This window comes from Lemur catta, chromosome 21 (genome assembly GCF_020740605.2).
Source record: "Lemur catta isolate mLemCat1 chromosome 21, mLemCat1.pri, whole genome shotgun sequence".
In the NCBI taxonomy this organism is placed as follows: Eukaryota; Metazoa; Chordata; class Mammalia; order Primates; family Lemuridae; genus Lemur; species Lemur catta.
Window position 1 is genome coordinate 16,633,379 of NC_059148.1, and position 9,873 is coordinate 16,643,251.

Below are 9,873 nucleotides of genomic sequence, written 5' to 3' on the forward strand. Positions count from 1 at the left end.
CTTAGACAGGAACGGGGGCATAGCCCCAACCTATTGGTGAAGAGCTCCCAATTCTCACAGGGAGCAGCTCAAAGCATTTTGTAATAGACTTACTTTATGCCATTTCTGTTTCAGAGAGAAGACTCCTCCCCGCCCTCAGGGACAGAGGCCAGAGCCAGAGAACAGAGGGGTAAGGAACATTCTAGGAGAAGCTTCTAGAAATGAGCCTATGGCTTTAGAAGTTTCCCCCTTGACCCTACAATTTTCTCCTTGATTAGAAAAATAAAGTAAAATTTGTAAAATACAGAAAGGAAAAAGTGAGGGGGGGTTACTTATAACCACACCATCCAGAGATAACCACTGGAAACATTTTGGTCTATTTTCTTTTTCATTTTTCTATTTTTTTCTGTAATTATATATATATATACATATATATATAAATTTTATAGATATGTTTATATGTGTGTATTTTATAGATGTGTATATGCTTTTTTATTTTTTTCGCAATATGTGGCTCCTGTTTTATAACTGTCTTTTAAAATCCCATCATTTTTACAAACATTAAATGCCTCCTGTCAGTGACTATAGCAAAGATCCCTGCCCTAATGGGATCCCATTCTCAGAGTGGGAGACTTGCAGCAATATATTTTGAGATTTTACATTTGGGCAATATTTTGCTTATTGGCTGTTTTGTGTTTAGTTGTATGGACTTAACATAATGTATTTAACTCATCCTTTGTTAGACATTTAGTTGCTTCCTTTTCTTTTTTCTATTTTAAAAATACTCTGATAAACTTACAGATAAATTTGTGAGCAGATTCACCATTATTCTATTAGGATAAATTCTTAGAAGTAAAATTACTGGCTCAAAAAAAAATTGCACATTTAAATCAGCTGTTAGACTTTAAAAAAATTACTTGTTAAAATCTTATTTCCCCATGTTGTCTTCATCTGTATGCTGTGTATGTGTATTTTTATGTAGCCATCACCATTCGGTTTGCTGCCTTAAAATTTAATCTCGGCAGTATTTTCCATAATGCTCTGAAGTATACTCTTTATTATTTTTAAAGGCTGTCATTTATTCCATTGAGGTGGGTCTTTTTATTTTTTTAAGACAAGATCTTGCTCTCTCACCCAGACTAGAGAGCAATGGTGTGATCATAGCTCACTGCAACCTCAAACTCCAGGGCTTGAGCGATCCTCCTGCCTCAGCCTCCCAACTAGCTAGGACTACAGGAATGCACCACTACACCTGGCTAATTTTTAAATTTTTTGTAGAGACTCGGTCTCTCTGTGTTGCCCAGGCTGGTCTTTACCTCATGACCTCAAGCAATCCTCCCACCTCGGCCTCCCAGAGTGCTAGGAATATAGGTGTGAGCCACCGTTCCTGGCCCTTTATTGAGTTTTGATGCATTATAATTTAGGTTTGCCTAATTGAAGGACTTTTTAGTTGCTTCTAGATTTTTCTATTTAAATTATACTACAGTGACCATATTTGCACTCTTTTTTTCTTATTTGAATTATGGCATCTCCTGAGGATTCCCAGGAGTAAGATTATTGAGTCTGGGATCTTGATAGAAATTGAAGGTCTCTTGTCCAGATTACCCTGAATAATATTAGCAGTGAACATTTGTTCAATAGCTATTATTTGCAAAGAGCTGTAAGTCAGTTCTATATGTTTAGCGCTTTATATGTCTGATGTCATTTGAGCCTCACATCAACCCATTTGACAAAAGGGGAAACTGAGGCCCAGAAAGGTGAAGTCACCTATTCAGGGCCACAGATACAGGGCTGAAAGTCAGATCGGGCTGGTATTAAATTCCCTGCTCTTGGCCACCAGACGATACCACTTTAACTTTCCCAGGCTCTGGTTCCTCACAAAGTATTAGCAAGAGGCCCCAGGAAACCAGAGGCCTGGCCTTGATGACTGCGGTGCACACTTCTAGCATTTATAAGCACCTGCAGCTGATAGTGATTTTTTGGTATACTCTGCCCCAGAAACATAAACCCACCAAATGTGAGGGCTTGTGGGATTATATAGATGTTGCTAGAAGGGAAGTAAGAAGGTCAGTACTCAGGATTGCACTGAATTAATCTGTGGGTCCTGATGAAACAATTGCACCTTCCCAGGTAAGGCAGCCTCAGTCCACTCAACCACGTTGGGCCTGAGTAGGAGACATTTCTGCACTGAGGAGATGGAAACCCATTCTTTTCCTTGCCCATAGGTTTGCCCTCTTATTAAATCAGCTATTAGGCTTTATAGGTAGTGCCATCCAGCAAGAAATTTGGAGCTGGATGCCAGGCTGCTCAGTATGGGACAGGGAGTGGTTATTTTTGTGACTTGCAAAAGACTTACAAATGAGGGCCAGTCAGCTCTTTCTGAAGAGCACAATATTCTTTTTATTATTTTTTTTTAAGTCATTTGTTCTAAAGATCTCGCTAGGGATACAGAGGAAGAGAAAAAAATATTTGTATGATGTGCACAGTAATTAAGAACATGAGTTTTCAGATCAAACTGACCTAGTTTTAAATCTAAACTCTACTCCTTGGTAAAGTTACTTCACATCTCCATGCCTGAGTTTGGTCATCTGTAAAATGCAGATGATGCTGATGTAAGAATTAAACACAATTCGTGTGTCCCAGGGCCTACTGCTTGGCACAGAGTTCACACTTAAAAGAGGGAAGTTACTTATTCATAATATTATTGTTCCTACTGGATCTTTTCATGTGAAAGATGATTCGGTGTAGAACATGCACAGAGGAAAAAAACCTGAGGATAATACACCAAACTGCTTGGTGGTTATTTCGGGGGTGGGAGGGAGTGGCTAAGTCTAAGTCTCTTGGCTGCTAAGAGCTAGGAGGCTGAAAAGGAGATCTCCGACTTTCTTTGTCAATTATTCCTATAATGTGTGACTTTCTTATAAGAAGCATATATTATTTTTATAATCAGAAAATTAGTGTTTTAAATTTTTTTAATTCTGTGTAACATTAAATTTTTGAAGGAAAATTCTTGTCTGTATCTTACTTAACATACTTAAATATTGTCAGCCAGGTTCAGTGGCTCATGCCTATAATCCCAGACCTTTGGAAAGTCAAGGTGGGAGGATCACTTGAGGCCAGGAGTTTGAGATCAGCCTGGGCAATATAGTAAGACTCCGTCTCTACAAAAAATAATTTTTAAAAATTAGCCAGGCATGGTGGTGTGCACCTGTACTCCCAGCTACTCAGGAGGCTGAGGCAGCAGGATTGCTTGAGCCCAGGAGCTCGAGGCTACAGTGAGCTATAATTGTGCCACTGCACTCCAGCCTGGGTGATAAAGTGAGACCCAATGTCTTTAAAAAAAAAAGAAAGAAAACAAAATTAAAATAAAAATTATCATGTACTTATGACCATGGTGTTCAACCAATTTTGTCTGATAACTTGGTCACAAGAGTGTTTTCGTGTTACTGCATAATGGTCTTTTGAGAACATGTATCTAGGGGGGTTGTTTGTTTGTTTTTGAGGGAGTCTTGCTCTGTCGCCCAGGCTAGAGTGCCATGGTGTCAGCCTAGCTCAGAGCAACCTCAAACTCCTGGGCTCAAGCAATCCTCCTGCCTCAGCCTCCCGAGTAGCTGAGACTACAGGAACGTGCCACCATGCCCAGCTAATTTTTTTCTATTTTTAATAGAGATAGGGCCTCGCTCTTGCTCAGGCCGGTCTCGAACTCCTGACCTCAAGCGATCGTCTTACTTTGGCCTCCCACAGTACTAGGATTATAGGCGTGAGTCACTGTGCCTGGCCAAGATTTTGGTCTTGACTTCTACTGTTGGCTAGTTAGGGTTCCAGCATTTTTGCTACTACAGATAACGTGAAGCTTGTTTTGATGCTCCCTTATAATTGGGCATGGTGGTGGTTGCCAGTGTTGCTGCTATAATGCACGTAGAAAATGTTACTGGCTAATGTGGGGAATCCAGAAAAGAACCTAGATCCCTGAGAGACTTGACTTGTGTAAGCAGAGTGTTTCATGTTGGGTCAGAGCCAGTCCTTTTTGGCCCATTTATAGATCCTTAGCTGGGAGCTAAGGCTAGAAGGGCAGAAGGGCTGCCAGAGTTCTCTGCCTTAGAGTCTGGATGGGAGGAAGAGCTGTCCCCCCTTGGAAACATTTGGCAGAGAGCAGGGAGGAGAGGCAGGTACCTCATCCAAGATGATACATGAGGTATGTTGTGTTTGACAGGCACAGGAGAAACCTGCTTGTTTGTTCTCCTCTTAATTGCATTTCTTCCACACAGGGATTTCAAGGATTTGGATTTGGAGATGGTGGCTTCCAGATGTCTTTTGGAATTGGGGCATTTCCCTTTGGGATATTTGCCACAGCATTTAACATAAACGATGGGCGGCCTCCTCCAGGTAAGGCCTTATTTCCTTGAGAAATCAGGAAGATATCTTAGTAATCCTGCTTGAAAGCTCCTTGTATTCAGCAGTATATAAGTTACAGATAATTGTCACTACTGGGATAATAAGCCTTTTTAAAATGTCTTAAACTGTTTTCAGATCACTAATAATCATGCTAAACAATACTGAACACTTACCAAGTGTTAGGCACATGCAGAACACTTTCCATTCCAAACTCGGGATCATCACAACCCTGTGGAAGAGATGTGTGATTAGCCCCATTTTACGGATCAGAAAATGGTTAATAATGTTTGCCAAAACATGCCCCATGTCTATAAAATGAAAAACTATAAATGATACCCAGCTGAAGAAAAGCTTGGTTCTGCACATGTACCCCAGACTTTGACCATGTAGGGGTAGGGAGGGACGAGGCCTCCCAGAAGGAGTCAGGGCATCTCCATTCTCTGGCATCTCTATCCAGCTTCCCTCAAGACACACATGGGGCTGGTCCCAAGCCTCAGCCCTAGGGGAACCGTGCCTAGGTCTGCCACCTGCTGTTGTGTTTCTCCCTCCAGCTGCTTATGAGTGTCAGCTGCTTTCAGTATAGAGCAGGGCAGTAGGATGGGTGCCCTGTACTCTTCCACAGTCTGACACCTGAGTCAGGATCCTTACCTTGAAGCCTGCAGGAGAGCCATGATCAGTGGAGCTCTGCTTGCGCTCATTGGAACCTAGTGTGCACTGGGCACAGTGGGGTACAGAAGTGATCAGTGCATGGTTCTGGTCAGAGGCTTATGCCCTAGAGATGGTAACCCACTCCTGGGTCATCCCAATTGTTCCCTTCCCCACCCTGGTCCTTGGCACATAGCAGGTGATCGATAGTCTTTATTGACTGCCTGCCTGCCTGAATCCATTAGAGCACCCAACTGAGAATCTCAACAGGAGATCTTAGGAATGCCCTTTCTTACCCTGTCTACGTCAAAAGTTTCTCCTCTGTTCACATGTTGTTTTCTCAGAGGAATAAGACCCCAAAGGGCAGGTTGTGCTCTGCCCTGAAGGAAGGACAGGTCCCTGCCTGTTAGCTTGCTTCCTTCTAACCTGGTCCAAGGCTCACCCTGGATTCCCCAGTTAAACAGAGTTCTACAGCCAGGCCAGGCTCTGGATCACTTTATCCCCCACCACAATCAGTTTTCCCTTGTCATGTTTGGTATAGTTTGCGCATCCTGGATGTAGATTTTCTTACACTCCTTCCCCCAAAGTCAGGACAGGGAGCTCTAAATGATAGCTTTTCTCAAAGCAGATAGAAGTAGACACCTAGATTCACCCTATTTCTGCCTCTACTTTGCGATACCTTTAGGGGGACAAGTCATTCTCTGTGTCTGGGTCCTAGTGCTCTCCTGGAACAGGAAGGTACCCCCTATGGGGCCCTGGGTAGGGGAGTGTGTGGAGAGGCTGGAGAAAATGACTGCAGAGCTCTGCCAGTAACCACAGGCCTTGAGATCTTGGGCAGTTCACATCATACTTGTGCTTCAACTGTTTGTTACGCAAAATGGTAATAATAGTATCCACCAAGTAATAATGTGTATAAAACACTAACACATAGAAGATGCTTAACAATCAGTAGCTTTTCTTTTACTATTTCCTTCAGGAGTTTCCTGTTAGTCAACTGATTTATTTGCACATGCAGGCAAAACCCTTTTATGATAAATTGGAGACCCTGTCCTCATTGTTATTGTTCCACATACTTTTTTTGTTTTGCCTGATATTATTCGGGGTTTGGCAGTCTTTTTTAGTGTTCAGGATTCTGTTGTCATAATAAAGAAATAAAGACTAAGGCTTTCGGCTGGGTGTGGTGGCTCACGCCTGTAATCCTAGCATTCTGGGAGGCCAAAGTGGGAGGATCGTTTGAGCTCAGGAGTTCGAGACCAGCCTAAGCAAGAGCGAGACCCCGTTTCTATTAAAAAAAAAAAAAAAAAAAAACCAGAAAGAAATTATCTGGACAACTAAAAATATATAGAAAAAATTAGCCAGGCATTATGGCGAATGCCTGGAGTCCCAGCTACTCAGGAGGCTGAGGCAGAAAGATCGCTTGAGCCCAGGAGTTTGAGGTTGCTGTGAGCTAGGCTGACGCCATAGCACTCTAGCCTAGGCAACAGAGTGAGACTCTGTCTCAAAAAAAAAAAAAAAAAAAAAGACTAAGGCTCTCAAATTCTGGCCTGCATGGGTACTGTGTATAGCTATAGCATTCTGACAACCTCTCTTCTCCCTCCTGTCTCTCCAGCTGTCCCCGGGACACCCCAGTATGTGGACGAACAGTTCCTGTCACGCCTCTTCCTGTTTGTGGCCCTGGTGATCATGTTCTGGCTCCTTATTGCCTAATCCTGGGCTTCTGCCTGCATCCATGGCAGGGCCTCTAGACTGGTGATACGCCACCCCCACTCCTGATGTTTGGCTTCCTGGATAATCCTGACCCTTGGAATCAGTTGGTTCAGTAACACATCAAGGAGTCTTGCTTCTCCATCAGAGCTTTGGAACTCAAGACCAGTTGGCAAGGACCCCCGAGTGTCACCACTGCTGTAAACACCCTACTGTAACCTCAGGCCTTGGCATTGAGTCCCCTCTCATGGATGACACTATGAAATCTTGTTTCAGCCAGCTCAGCAGGTTCTGACTCTGCACAGGGAAGAGGTGGAAAAAGAGAAACTATCAGAGTACAATTTCACCTGAGTTTAATATTACAAAAACAAAAGGATGAACCAAATGGTATTTGGAAACTTTCTTTCATCTCTTTAAATACTCCTTGGTAAGTGGCCTCCAAAGCCGATGGGGATTCCTCATACAATGAGGTTCCCCTTCCACATCCCAGTGCTGCTCTGTCTTCTTTCCTTCCCTTCCCACTCCCCCTCCTCTTCCTCAGCAGAGATGCAAGAAATTGCTGCCCCATAAAGATCATAATTGCAGCAGCTAAAGCTGGAGTCACTTCATAAATTCACAAGAGAACCAAAGATCCCTTATTGGCCCTGAGCCATGCTCAATGTCTTTGGCCCCAGAGAGCAGCTTGAATGACCTCCTGGTTTCCTGGCATAGATTATCCCTGGTGAGACATGTGGCTTCACTCACAGATTTCCCATCAGCTTTCTCCCTACAACTATGTGGATCGGTCTGTCTCTACCAGACAGCAAACAACCTAGACTACTACTGAAGCCAGCACTGAGTGCTACTCGCTGGGAAAGACCTGGAGTCAGGGCTTTGGTGGGATTTGGAGCTCTGATGCAGGAACAACCAAATAAGCAGCCCTGTTGCCTAGGCTTCAGAAACTCAAGTGCATCCTCTCCCAGAACCGGCCCAGAGGAAAATGGGGGCTTTGTCAGGTCAGCCCAGCTGCATATGGAAGACCACCATCCTCAGAAGCCAGATTGTCCTTTGTGAAGAGGCAGGGGGAGGGAAGACCTGCTTGTACCCTTGATTTTGCTAAGGTGTGATGGATTCCCCTGAAAACTCCTTTTACATGTGCTAAAACCAGGAAAGCATGTGACCCCCAAGGCAGGCAACCCCTGCTGATTTGCAAAGCCACACAGCAGGGCCTGGGGAGCCCCAGCACAGTGATGTGATATGATCTTCCTTCCTATGGCATCCAGAGGAAATTATTCTTCCCAAGCCCTTGATTTGTTTTTCAGTTTCCCAGCCTTCTTCCTCTGAATCTTATCAAAGGAGTGTGATGCCAGGCAGGTAGGACAGTTCACCTGGTGGAATGGTTCTTGCTCTGCCTGTCAGTCCTCATCCTAGAAATCCAGCCCTTTCCTGGAGACCACGAAGGTGGGAGGAGATGACTTCCTCTGGAGGCCTTTCTCTTCATCAGTCCACACTGCTCCTGGCTAACCCCCAGCAATCCAACAAATGGTAGGAAGCCCCACCTAGTGCTTTTTTCCAGATATGGCTCTGCATAGTTTGTAGCAACAAAGACGTTGAGGAAGATGAAGGAAGCTCTCCCTTCTCTACAGCCCCACCCCTTCGCCTTTGCACCTATCAATACCAGAGTTCAGTGTTTAAACAGACAAAATATAAAGTATTGAGTAGGAGATTCATTTGCCGAATCCACTTGGTAGGAATAAGCCACTGGCTGTACAGTGTGCCTGATGGATTTTAAACATTCCTGGGCACCCACACAAGAGTGCTCTTTTATCACCTTCTGGAAATCCCCAGAGTCTGAGAGGCCCCTCAAGTTTCTCTACTCTAGAGAAAATTCATGGGATTGCCTCAGTGCAATAGCCCCAACTATTAGAAGAGAGGACTTCAGTCAGATGGGCCAAGCAGAAATGGTTTCCAGAAGAAAGATTAAAGAAGAGTTGTGGGTAAGAAGACTGAATCATTTGGACTCTGTAACAAAATGGAGTGAGCCCAGGAGAGCTCCACCAACAAAGGCATCCTGGGAACCTGTTAGCAAAGCCAGGTTGGCCACATGCCCTTTTATGTCCCCACTCACCCTCTGCCAGTTGCTGGGGCAGAAGAGCTGGCTTGGGACTGCTGGCTTGGCCCGGACAGGCATCCCCCTACCTCTACCCCTACCCCTGTGCAGGCTCACCACTTATCCCTCTGCCAAGGCAGCTCTCCTTCCTTTTTTGTGTGTTTTCTGTGTTCTTGACCTCCACCCTCCTGCCACTTTGTGGACTAGAACCAGGTCCTGACCACAGTCAGAAAATGACAATATGTACAATGGCACACCTTAACCAGTCACTAATTTTCACTGTTGTGAAAGTGATTTGATTTAGAATTAAACAAATGGTTTTACATTACCAGGAGCTTAGACTTCTTGTCTCTGTCATGGACCGTGAATGGGTGGGGAGAGGTCACACTGGTCTGGCCTCTGGGAAGCAACTGTGTGTCCTTGGTAATGTCACAGTGAGGATGAAAGTCTTCAAACAGCCATCAGTAATTAGAGATGAGAAGTGTAGGCTGGAGCCCTGCCCAAGGTGTAACCTGTCCGACAGGCAGCCCCAGTCCTGACAGGTGCATGGAATTCCTAAACTTGCCAATGAAAAGCTGCCACAGTGGAGCTTAGCTTGTGGCCCATCAGAGCTTTTAGGATGATCACAGGTTATGCAATGTCAGCATCTCCATATGGTCAGTGACTGGGCAGGTGGGCCCTAGCTAAGTCTTTTCCCTGGAGCAGAGGGTGTGTCCCTCGCTGAAGTTCCTCAGTAACAGGGTGTGGTATGAGGTGAAAGATGGTGAAGTTACAAATCTGGCCCAGCCTCAGGCTCCCCAACATACCAGAGCTATAGGTCATTCCTCGGAAAACAGCTCTTTTCTTCCTCTTAGACTTTGACCTAACAGTTATCAAGTTGAGTAGTGCCAAGATAGATTGGGCAATGCAGTGGTTAGGGAACTTCAGGAACTCATAAGTCCAATAAGAAATGAACAGAGTTTTGTTTTCAGTGGAAAACAAAACAAAGAGTAGTAGGACAACTGAGCCTCCATGTATCAATCACCCAACCCCAATAACTATCAACTGAGGTCCAGTCCTGT

At 44.5% G+C, this 9,873-nt stretch overlaps 1 protein-coding gene across 1 annotated transcript in view; it reads left to right on the forward strand.

The window, feature by feature from the left end:
- Positions 1–9,140, forward strand: part of RNF185 (ring finger protein 185) — a 35,903-nt gene extending 26,763 nt beyond the window's left edge. Inside the window, exons 5-7 of the mRNA XM_045534501.1 lie at positions 115–169; positions 4,248–4,365; positions 6,629–9,140. Of these exons, the coding sequence (XP_045390457.1) occupies positions 115–169; positions 4,248–4,365; positions 6,629–6,726 (271 nt within the window). The 3' untranslated portion in view covers positions 6,727–9,140. The remainder of the gene's footprint in view (positions 1–114; positions 170–4,247; positions 4,366–6,628) is intronic.
- Positions 9,141–9,873: the final 733 nt, after the last annotated feature.